This window comes from Dunckerocampus dactyliophorus, chromosome 7 (assembly GCF_027744805.1).
Source record: "Dunckerocampus dactyliophorus isolate RoL2022-P2 chromosome 7, RoL_Ddac_1.1, whole genome shotgun sequence".
NCBI classification, from domain to species: Eukaryota; Metazoa; Chordata; class Actinopteri; order Syngnathiformes; family Syngnathidae; genus Dunckerocampus; species Dunckerocampus dactyliophorus.
In genome coordinates this window covers 2,403,526-2,416,384 of record NC_072825.1, presented here as the reverse complement: position 1 = coordinate 2,416,384, position 12,859 = coordinate 2,403,526, and the positions used below count along the sequence as shown (strand labels likewise).

At 43.1% G+C, this 12,859-nt stretch overlaps 1 protein-coding gene across 8 annotated transcripts in view; it reads right to left on the bottom strand.

The window, feature by feature from the left end:
- The window catches only part of rgl2 (ral guanine nucleotide dissociation stimulator-like 2), a 52,017-nt gene that overhangs the window by 15,252 nt on the left and 23,906 nt on the right, over positions 1–12,859 (bottom strand). For 2 of the 8 annotated variants that reach the window (XM_054780732.1, XM_054780734.1), the window contains exon 1: positions 2,308–3,417. In XM_054780732.1, coding sequence (XP_054636707.1) covers positions 2,308–2,568 — 261 coding nt within the window. In that variant the 5' untranslated portion in view covers positions 2,569–3,417. The other 6 variants (XM_054780735.1, XM_054780737.1, XM_054780733.1 and 3 more) reach the window with 6 other exon arrangements.

Genomic DNA, 12,859 nt, shown 5'->3' with positions numbered 1-12,859 from the left:
TGAGAAACAAACAAAAGAAAATAATGTTGTAATTTTTGGAAAATTAGGTTTGGGAAAAAGTTATACTATTATGAAAAGTCAAAAAGTCACCAATCCAAAAAGACAATTTACAAAAATGATTTAAGAAGAAAGTTGAAATATTTGGAAAATGAAAAACAAACAGAGCCAAGTGTGACGTTGATACACGTAAACGGCTTTTGCACGGATGGGACAAAGCTGAGGCATAACCGGAAAAAGTTTGGACACCCCTGCCGGTGCTCTACAACAGTTACCGTCAGGGAAATTCTGATATTGATCATCCACGAGCGAGATCGGCCGATACCGATCACATGGATTAAATGTACAGTTGCACAGACATCGTCTTTATGCTATTTTGTGCTCACTTGTCTTTATATTGAATATGAAGGCATAAAGTCTGAATTCAACAATTATAATACACTACTAAGAGTTGAAGCAAATATTTTTGGACCCTGGCGAGCAAGGAGATAAAGCTAAGACAACGCCACAAGACGTCTTTTCTTATCCCAACATCCTGCAGGCAGGGTGTGCCTCTGACAGCGTCGCCTGTTAGCCTCACATAACAACAAGCCAGGAATCCTGGGCCCCATGAAAAAAAAATCACCTTGATTCACTGGGACAGGGAGGGGTAAAGTTATGGGGGGGACAGGGCTGCTTCTGACTCATCAGATGTTATAATACATGCTTAACATTGATTAAATGATGGTTAAAAAGGAGTGAGATGTAGGCTAACACAACATGCCAGCACTCTGCTAGCTTATTTCACTGTGAACATTAAGCTAGCAGGTTAGTTTCCACGACACCAGACTGGCTAGGCTACAAAAGAACGAGTGACATCTTCACACCCTTTTCGTTTGCCTTTCTTTGGTCACCTTTCTCTCTTTCCTTTTTTCACTCCCAGACACTATTTTACCAGGCACCGGCAGCATAGTTTCACTCTGCTCTGCCGCAACACGCTGCAGCTACGACTCACGGTGAAGGCAGTAGCGGACCAAACCATTTCATGTAGCCGAGGGGTCAGTCAATATGGATTTAATATTTAATATTTACTTCAATATTTACTTTTGGTCAGTGTGGATATTTAACAAATGAAAGATCCTTCCATCTATTTTCTATGCCGCTTATCCTCACTAGGGTCACAAACCAATCGGCTCTTTGAAATGAACGGCGGGAGTCGGTTGGCGTCGCCGGGAGCCATTGGGGAGCCGGTCAGTTTTTTCCCTGATCTGTTTTCCTGTTAAAGGCCAACGTCGCGTGTCCACACTGAGCTGGGGGAGGGGCGGGGTTAAACGCGCTGTGGTGCTCTTAGAGCCGATTTGTTTGTGAGAAATTTGCACGAAGAGATTTGAGACCTATTTTGACCTCATTTGTCTATTGAGATGTTTGTTTTTATAATATAACATGATATTTTTAGCTGTTCATTGAAATAAATCCATTGAAATAATAAACATTTGAGATCATGTATTTTTTACACTGGTAATTCATTTTACACGATACACATCATTTGGTAATAAATTCATTTAACACAACAAAAACATCTGAGGAGCCACTCTTTAGTGAGCCGATCCAAAAGAACCGGCTCGCTACAAAGAGCCGAAATTTCCATCACTCGAGTAAATCTACTTGGCTGAGGGACTCCTGTTTGCCTCTAAACACAAAGAACACACAATGCATCAATAATAACAAAACCCCCAAGCATGGCAAACACGCAGGGCTCGTGTAAACAAACCCCCCCTTCTGGAGGAGCTGTCACTCACTCTGACAGCGATTTCCTGTTCCTGCTGCCGGCGGTGACTCTGTATCGCCTTCCAGCCAACATTCTCACAAACACACAAAAATGGATGACACAACAAGCTATGCGGGGGCGGGGGGGCAGCAAGTGCTTTCCATCCGTGAGTCAACGTGACACAACGCGGCAGCACCTTGGCAACACAACACAACACAACACAACACGACGCGACGCGCAAAGGCAGAAATATCTCCTAGAAAGCTGCAGGGGACGGCGTGCTGGCTTAAGCGTGTTTGAAGGGACGACAGAGGCCTCCCCCCGACCTGCTGTTCAGTGCGCACGGCTAATTAGCCGCGACGAGCGTACGATTAGACGTTTTTGTTCAAATTACCTCGACTTGAGCAAAGGTCAAGAGGTGTTTGGCTCACATTGCATCTCCACGTTCAAACCAGTTTTGCTACTCGCCGTGTCCGCTCGCTTCCACGCTAATGTGCTGGGGACACACACACACACACACATATACACACACACATACACACACAGAACAAATGATCACAGACCTTTCCTCTGGCAAGTCCAGACAGGAAGCAGCACCGGAGCTTCCTGGAAATATTCAGGATGGAGGTACACGTACAACTTCCGCTCTCCTCATTCTCTCTCATCTGTAAGTCTCGACCTTTGAACTCAGCAGCCAGCTGACCTACATTCACCGAACGCGTGTTTACGTCCTCGTGGTTTGCTTCTCTGTTTTGTAAAGACACACCTGAGACGGCAGCTAAGTCCCGCCTCCTGCGAGCCTGCGTCAACCTGGGCACACCCATTATACACACACACACACACACACACACACACACACAAATACCCTCAAGCTATTTCCAGAACAATGCCCCCCCCTCTTCTCGCGCTCTCTTTCTCTGTGTGGGCCTTCTGGTGGAGAAAAACCAGTCTGACTGATTCCACGACCGAACACAACACAACCCAAAACCGTGATGGACTCACGCGGCGGACATTTGATGAGCGGGCCAGTCCCTGGGGGGCACACACCTTGTTTTTTCTCATGGCTTACTGTAAGTCGTTGCTGGCTAGCAGGGTTACGTCCAAACTACACAACCAAAGTTCATGGCGGGTAGAAGACGTTGAGCTTTGGTGCAGATCGTGATGGTGGTGCGGGTTTTCATCAGTTTGTAAACGGGCTCTTACCAATCCAGTGCCATACGCCAGGAGCAGGGGTGTCACATGATCTCTCCAGATTAAAGCATGACAAGATGTGTTGTTCTCGTGGGCGCCAGGCCCGGGACGATAACAAATTAGTGAACCAATCGCACAGCAAATGAAAATGAACTCGATCATTTTGCCGGCCTCAACACGCTGCCACGTGCGTGCGCGTCTGTTTTCCTCGTAAAAGGGAGGGAAAAAAAAGGTCGCTTTCGGACACAAATGTTTTGCTTTTGGTGACAACTCAAATATCCAAACAACGACACCGCGACGAGAACAACACAAGAAAAACAACTTATTGACAAATATAACACCATGAACTACTCACAGTTTTCACATTTGGAACTAAACTGTGCGCGTGCACGTGAGTGCGCGCTTGTGCGTGTGTGCATGCGTTAAACTTTCCCCACAATGCGTAACCTTCTGCCCGCTACGCTCCTCCCCGCTCGCTCACTTCCTCCTTGCTGTCGAGGGCGTTAGTTAATCCACGCCGAGCTCTTATCAAACGCACTTCTGCCACCTTGTGGCCGTTTTTAACGGCTTAAAACGGCACGAAACGTGACCGCTTCTATTGTGCACTTGCGTCATCGCCTCTTTTTGCCTCTCGCGCAACAAAACGTAAAAAACGTGCAAATACGTCTTTGGTATTAAATGGTGGATAGACAGGATAATGACTGTACATACCTTCTGCCATCTAGTCACTCTATCTAGTCACCGTACGTCACTAAACGTATCCGGAATTCTATCACGGCGCACTAACGTGCCACAGCACAAAAAAAAAAAAAATCAGTTTCACACCACAGAGCCTGTTGCAGCAACACGCAGCGTCAGACTGGACGTGGACAGGAAGCCATCGTGATAAATCATGGCTTTACATTGCAACACTTCCACTGCTTCACTTCTTCCTTTTCGCTCTTTGCCTTTCCAGAGATAATGCAGCTGATAAATGCATTCATGTAACAACACGCATCCCACTGAGAGCTGCTTCTGCCATTCAAACCAGCAGCGTCCTAAGGTCAGCCCGGGGGCCATTTGCGGTTGTCTTTTTGTTGGCTTGCGGCAATTTCTAAAACTATAACAAGAAAACAAAACAAAACAAAAAAACAACACAAAAGGAAAAATGTAAAAATCACCAGTCATTTTATAAGAATAAAGTCAAAATATTAAGAATAATTTCATAATGTTATTGGGAAAAATAACCTTATTTTAGTAGCTTAAAGTTTAAATATAAAAAATAAATATAAAAAATATTATGAAAAAACAAAACAGTGAATTGAGTTGTAATTTTGGGGGGAAATTAGGTTGCAGAAAAAGTTATAATACCATGAGAATAAAGTGAAAATATTATGGGAATCAAGTCATAATTACGAGAAGGAAGAATAAAGTTTACAAGAATGTTGAAAAAAAAAGAAAGGAGAAAGAAAGCAGAAAGGAAAAAAACTCTGCAGTAATTCTACGAGAATGAAGAAAAAAAGTAGCAACTGTACAAAAATAACCTCGTAATATTATATATATGATATTATATATATATAGGATAGAGAAAACACACACACACACATATATATAGAAATATATATATATATATATATATATATAGAAATATTATATATTATTAAAATATTATGGGAAATAAAATAAAGTTGTCATTTTTGGAAAACTAGGTTGAGGAAAAGTTATAATGTGGGAATAAAGTCATAATTTTCCGAGAAAAAAAAACTTAAAATGGGGGAAAAAAGGGCAAGAGTGAGGTTGGTACTAATAATGGGTATTTTCACTTCCTGTACATGTCAAAGCTGAGATGAACTATACAGAACTTGTTAGCATATCTACAGTACATGTGCTGCTTTACTAAATATCCAATGAACTATACAGAACTTGTTAGCATATCTACAGTACATGTGCTGCTTTACTAAATATCCAATGAACTATACAGAACTTGTTAGCATATCTACAGTACATGTGCTGCTTTACTAAATATCCAAGTGGCATCCTTTCATGTTTCACTGTGTGGCCCTCGCTAAAATAACGTTTGGGGACCCCTGATATACAGTAAACCCTCTACCGTAGCTAAATAAGCTAACCTCCCCACTACAAACAACCGCTGTCATAGACATATTGTTTACTGGCGTGCCCCCCCCCCCCCAGCTCCCGGCAGGAAGTTCATCACAAGCCGACACAAACGCAGGAAACAGGACGCGCTGCGGTGTTGTGAAGCTATTTCTCTTCTGTTCTCCTTCTTCCATCACAAGAGGAAGCCACGTCAGACGTGAAGGCCAGCTATTGGACGCGATGAGAATAAGCAACGGGCAGGAAGTCCGCACGTCCGCACTTGGGCCTCTGGGCACCAAAAAAACCCAAACAGAAGTCATGTTTTGCTTCACGAAAGTCATGTTGAGGTTTGCTAACAGGCGGGGGAGTCACACATTTATATGCACACCTTCGAAAGTTGTATTTTAAGATAACCATTGGGGTGTTCCCAAAGCGTGACCCCTTCCTTCCTTCCTTCTTCCCTGCTCCTCTCCTCCGACTTTCATGGAATAGGAGCTGCTATCTGCTCTCTTTTAAGTCCAAGCTGCTGCAGGCTGATCCCCGACCTTTATGGAATAAACCAGAAATGCTTTTTAGAAACCATGCAGCATCCTAAAAGCTCTAAGTTGTCGTTACGCAAAACCTGCTCATTCCTGTCCCGTGAAGCTGCTTTTATGACAAATAGTGTGCTGGACGATTATTGGCTATAATATAATTGGCTATAATCAGCCAATTATACGACACTTATCTCATTTTTCACTAATAAAATGCATTTACAGCGGAACCTCGGTTAGCGTCCGCCCTGGTTAGCGTGTTTGACAGTTAACGTCAAAAATGTGCATCAAAATTTCGCCTCGGTTTGTGTACATTTTCCCGTTAGCATACAATGTGACGCACGTCTTGCTGTGTTATTAATACACTGCGCGAGTCCAACTGCGTGCTGAATGTATTTTTAATCACAAAACGTACTTAGCGTCCAACAAAAAAGCCTAGCTTGCTACTGCAAGTTACAAAAAGTCAGCGACATCACCCGTCTAAAAACAATGTTAAAAGACATTTTTACAGTTTTCCGTGCATACAAGTATAAGCATTCTGAATACATATCGGTGGGGAAGGAAAGTGCATAAATGAACATTTAAGGTTACTTTTGACCTTCACTGAAGACGTGATTCTGTTTCTCACTTTGCCTTCAATTTCTATCTTTGCAACGAGTGTTTCAGCCGTCAAACAGCAACTAATTCCTCTTTCTTTCATTGAAAAACGTAAATATTTAATGAGACAATTTTATTCCACTATTATTGGAATCCGCACTGGCCCCCAAAAAATCCACATCGGTTGGCGATTGGGCCCGAGTGAAAATGCCAAGCTTTGTCCGATAAAAGTCATTAGTAGGTTTTCACGACCTCGTTAAAGCCCAACAAGAGGCCGCATTGGATTGCGTTTGACAGTCAGTCCCGTGAGGCGCCGCATCGATACCAGATACTGCTGTGAGCACAACGTCCGCGCCCGCCACATACATTATTTACTGCGCTGACAGGCCCAGCTGAGCGCACACGAGGAGGAAGAAGAGCGTTTGTGGCGAGGAGTTCTTCCTAGCTAACGCAAAAGGCGCGTGCGGGTCATGTGCGGCTGGGTCGGGAGGTTAAGTTGGGGAAATACTCGTTCTCTTGGCTCCCGCATGAAACTTTCATCCTTTTAGCAACATAAATGCAACATTAGCAAGTTGCATCACATTAGTCCAGTGGCCCTTGGCTGTTTTTTCATTGGCCCCCGGCACATTCTGAAAATATAATTTAACAAGAAAACTAAAAAAAAAAAAAAAAAAACCCAGCAAAAATAACGTCATTTTAGTAGCATAAAGTTGAACTACTGTATTAAAGAAAAAATACTTAAAAAAAAGCCATACTATTATTATAAACAGAGAATACAATTGGAATTTGGGGGAAATTAGGTAGTGGAAAAAAGTTATATTATAGTTATAGTATTACGAGAGTAAAATCTAAATATTATGGGAATAAAGTCATAATATGAGAAGAAAATTTACAAGAAAAAAGTTGAAATAGTTGGAAATAAAACCCCCCCAGCATAAATAGAAAAAAATCCTGTAATTTTATGAAAATAAAGTAAAAATATTATGGGAATAAAGTCATAAGTACGAGAAGAAAACTTAGAGAAATAGAAAAATCAGCTGTAATTTTACCAGAGTAAAGTCAAAACATTAAAAGAAAAAAAGTCCTAGACCTTTAGAGTAAATAAACTGGAGGAGAAATAGAAGAAAAACTCTGAATGAATAGAAAAAATATCTGTAATTTTATGAGAAGAAAGTCAAAATATTCTGGGAATAATGTCAAAATTATGAGAAGAAAATTTACAAGAAGAAAGTTGAAATAGTTGGAAAAAAAAAACCCAAAAACAGAAGAAATAGAAAAATCAGCTGTACTTTGACCAGAAGAAAGTGAAAATATTAAAAGAAAAAAAGTCCTAGACCTTTAGAGTAAATAAACTGCAGAGTCATCAGTTAGCAAAACAGCCCAACTGCTTGTGAGGCTCAGGCGGCGACAACACAGCAAGTTTCTGAGTGGCTCAACACGCATTCATCATCATCATCATCAAGCCGGTGAAGATTAACAGAGGTGAAAGGTGGTGGGAAGTTTACACACGCAGGGAACCTTCCAACTTCCTCCTGCGTCATCTTCTCCACCCTAACCGATGGCAAAGACTCCGAGCGTTGGTTCATCAGGATGTGGTCAATGTCATGTCATGAAACAATAAATACATCATATCAATGTGGCACATGTCCTTGCTGGCGCCATGTGGACGTTGGTGAACCCCAACACCATCTTAAAAAAAATTAAAAATCTCACCTGCCGAGTCTGCGGCTCACTGGTGTCAGATGGCGTGCGCGGGACCTCGCCCCCGCCGTCGGGCGCCAGAAGCCGGTAGGCGATAAGCGGCACGTCGCTGGACTCCGCCCCTGGCAGGTCAAATCCACCTGTTCGCATGTGACGGGGCAGCATGGTGCCAGCTGTTGCAGACAGGAGAGACGGAAAAAGCTGTGATGCAAACATTAACGTTCCTTTTTTCCAGAGAAAATTCACTTACTATGGTCAATCTGAAAGATGCTAAACCTGCAATTTTAGTTTTTAAATGACGTAATACAATTTTAACATGAAAAATCCACACGTGCCAACATTTGCATTTGAAAATAAGTGGAAAAATTCCCCCGACTGCCCACCGGCGACGCGCTGCACCATTGTCCTCACAGATCGCTGTTTCTCAAGCGCGGCGACTGCATCGGTAAATGTTTATGTACAATATCACCAGGAGGTTGGCGCTGTAGACTCTGTTAGCGCAATCAAGAGCGGAGATATGGTTATACGTTGCCGCAGATACCGTCGCCTCTGTCTCCCGCAGTAACAGATAAAATACGATGCGATGGGAAAGAAGGGAAAAATATGGGACTTTCCTGGGAAAACGGTACGGGTATGATAAAATCTCATTTCAACCTTGGATCAGAACAAAAATGATTGCTCTGAATGAACGTGTCAGAAACGTGTTGTTATTGTACTTTTAAAATGCTTTATGTCCATTATTCCAATAAGATTTTTCCTAATATTAGTTATAATTATGCACATAGACTTGCTATGATTATTTGCTCAAGGCTACAACAAAACAAGTCCTCCACATGCTTATCACCTGATGCAAATAGCCATTGGGCGTCTAGGCATGTGAGTCTGCCCTTCATCATCTCCGTCCCTGACAGGAGATGATCCCCTCGCGTATGTTGTCTCCCACACTAACCCTTCAAGCGGCAAAGTTGCAAAACTGCGACAAGCCGCATTTCTGAATTGAACAGGTCATTTCTGCAAATACGGTGCCTCGTGTAGTTCATGCTTTACACCGGGAGATGGCGGACATCTGTAACTTCAATCTGAGCAACATTTGTGGGCGTTTTTATGCAAAGTCTATACGTTTACAGACTTCGAAGTCCCTCGCGCGTGCAGCAGCGAGTCGGCTCGCCATCACGGTCAAAACACTGCTAATCTGGGGGTAGCGGGAATGTAAGAAAATGCGGAAATAGCGGCATTGGCGGTACGATCCGCGGGAGACTCCCCGGCAAAAAATACACTACTAATAGACATGACCTGAGAATACAATGACCTGGATGAATGGCAATATTGACTGGCATAGACAGACGGGTAGATAGATACTGTAGATATCACTGAACTTGTCTTGTCTCTTATCTATTCTTATCTATTCTTCAGCAGCAGATTTCCGCTAGACAGAAAGCTAACCTCCTTTTTAGCCATTAAAAAAATGTAAGTGTTATGAACATATTTATAAAAATAAAAAATGAAAAAAAGCCAGATAACAAAGATCCTCTAAGGTAGATGATCGCTCAGTGACTCTACAGGTGACAAATCTTGGGTTTGTGCCTTCTCTTTATTGACTGATTTCAATGTATATCATGTTTTCATGGCAAACCCCCTTCAGGCCGCACGGTCAGAGAGCTTCTCCCACAGCAGAAGCACCACAGTAACTCCATGCCAGTGGATGTGCTTATCTGCCTCCTATTAGCGCTTAGCGGAGAATTTGCATAGCGACCCCTCCCTTTCATTTCCCTTCCCCACCCACCCCCAGCTGCTATTTGGGTGACCATGAAGATTGACATCTCGTAAACACCGTCCCAGGGGGAGGAAGAGAGACGGAGACCAAGCAGCAATGACAGAATCCTCATGAAGCTCATTAAAAATATATATTTATATAACTTCTCACTCCTTAGGACACCGTGCGCGATGACATTTCCGTTTTATTTCTGAAAGTAAGTGAACGCACAACATGAATCCTGAAAAAACAACCTGCCAATGTCCATCCTGGGGGGAAATGACCTTTATCTGCGCTTGGTCTCGCAGCAGAATAACGCACCGGTTGGTTCCTCCCAACTTTGCAGAGTCTCGCACAGACGCAACACTCATTCCCTCATTCATCCGTCTCCTTTTTCCCTTTTTCTTTTTCAAGCTCGTGACATTATTTTGTCAAACAGCCACGTGCAGGCCTGGAAGGGAGCCGAGCAGTGCGGACCAACGGTCGGGCCCAGCTCTGAATGGCTGCTATTCATGACTGGATGTGACCACAGCAAACAGCTTACATATGACTCAAGGTGCGCGCACGCACACACACACACAGCGGTAACTAGGTTACACCACAGTCACACCCCATCAGGGCTCCACTCCTGAATGCAGCCATGGTGGCGGTGATGCACATGCAGTATGTTCACCATGGCAACAATGTCCAAAAAAAGTCCCAAATAAAGTTGCTGAAGCTTCTTAAATCAACGACAAAAAAGACTCGCACGTGACAGAGAGACGATAAGATGATGACACGAGTCCAATAAAAAAAAGAGGAAGAGGTAAAAGGAAACAAACAAAAGGAGGAAGCAGCTGAACTTACTGCATGGACCCGACTCTCACGAGCTGGAGCTGGCTGGTCCACTGGGCTCCTCGGGCAGCTCTTGACCACCGTGCGCCCACACGCTCTCCTCCATCGGTGCAGATCAGTGGCGGTGCTGGTGGTGTGGACCTCCGCCTCACCCACTCTCACCCGCCCTTTTTCCTCTCTATCTGCGCCGCCGCCGTGCTTGTGCGAGCAGCTGATAGCCGCTCGCTCTGTCTCTCTCTCCCTCTCTCTTTGTGTGTGGGTGTGCATGTGTGTGACGTCACTGCAGCCAACAGCACCGCCGCTCTGGGCTGCATGTGGGAGGGAGGACCGCTACCATGCACTCCTTTCCTGTTTGGAGGGGGGGAACATTATTAATGCCACTAATGAAGAATATTTTAATAATAACATAACAATTAGCTAATGTTCCATGTGTCTATCTTGGTCAATATATGCGAAGCCGTCCGGCCCGGGGGCCATTTGCGTCCCACTGCTGTGGTTCTATTGGCCCACAGCACATTCTAAAAATAGAATTTAACAAGATGCCAAAGACGTATTTATACCTTTTTATAAACCCGGACGCCCGATCCCAAAGACGTATGTATTCGTCTTTTAGGTTGTTTTTTTTTGTGCAAGAGGCAAAAAGAGGTGATGACGCAACTGCACACTAACAGATGTCACTTTTAGAGCAGCTTCAAGCCATAAAAACGGCCACAAGATGGCAGAAGTGCATTTGATAAGAGCTCGGCATGTGGAATGGAAATGGAAAAAGGAGAAAACACACATGACAGCAAGGAGGAAGTGGAAGAGCGTGGAGGATTGTAGCGTGCAGAAGGTTACGCATTGTAGGGAAATTTTTACGCATGCACACACACACACATGTGCACACATGCACACACAGTTCAGTTATGTTTGTAAATAAACTGTTATTTTGATGTAAAACAACCCATTTTTGTGTTGTTTATGTTGGTATAGTTGTTTATACATTTGAGCTGTCACAACTAGTTGGCCGCCTTCGATGAGGGTGTCTATTATTGAAAGGCCAAAACACCCCCTGATTCAAAGGTACACTACTGATGATGTGTCCCAAAAATGTACATCCTTCCCATGGCTGAGATAAAGTTCCCACGCCACTCTCAACATCCACGCCTCATGTGATCACCACCTACTGGCACAAAGGACTTTTTCCATCAAGTCCTTTGTATTTATGAACTTTCTTTTGGCAGGTTCCATGTTTATGTAGCCAGAGAACACAATATTCTGTGTGCCGTGAAAGATCAGTCAAAAAAATGATCAGTCTAAAATGGCCGCTACGGAAGGGGTTGACTTTTGAAAAATGGCTGGGATTGAATGAGTTAATAATGAATACATTTTCTTTTTAAGATATAAAATACAAGCTGTGGGCCACATTGGACACCCCCACCTATTATATTTTTATTCAAATGTTACCAAAGGAAATACAGTAATCCCTCGCCACACCACGCATCAAATTTTGCAGCTTCACTCGATCACGGTTTGTCCAAAAAAATAAATCATGAATATGGCCTTTTAGATAAAAAAAAATCCATATAAAAGCTAATTTTATGTATTTTTTTCCCCTAAATGAAGCATTTAAAGTATAAAAATGGCTACGTGAAGTAAAATACAAATGTAAGGCATTCAGAAGATGCATTCAAAGCTGTTGTGATGCTATGTAGTATTCTACACTGGTCACTAGGTGTCAGTAACGTTACTGTAATGTTGGGTGAGACACAAGCACCAAACTTGATGCTTTTGTATTCAGATAGGCCCAACACTTTTGTCTATTGCAGCCTGCAGGACAGAAGTGGAAACATATCCAGTAGATGTCCGGGTGCTTCTTACTTTACCTGAAAACCTAATTTTAATGAAACACAAAGTACTTGCCGCTCATTTTGGAATCAGTTCCAATCTCTTGCGTCACTTTTATACAGAATTTCAATCTACTACTCATTGGTTTGATATATTTCCCACCCGACTTATCTGCTGGTAGCATGGACCAAATAAAAATCCCGCATATGCAAAACCTTCATTAAAAAAACCTCCAAAAGTGAACTAACATTTAGCTAGCCAAAAAGCACAGCAGCAAAGGGCAGCCAAAATGCTTGAATTATTTTTTTTCCAGTGATGTCACATGTAGCCGGGCAGAATTCATAGGGAATAATCTATGGGCCCAAATGCCCTGTAACGAAAGAGGCATGACCACTCAAAGCTTTTACATTAAGGTCACAACTTCATCGTGACTCTGTATTGTATATAAAAGCCAAAAGGATGACTATTTTCAGGAAAAAGAAAGAAAGTATGTGCAGCTGGTCGAATCTATTTGACCAGCAGCAGGTGTACCTAATGTTATGACCAGGTGTTTGCATGGGCCGCTTGTGCTCGCTCGCCCCCTGGTGGTCACACGCTTGCAAA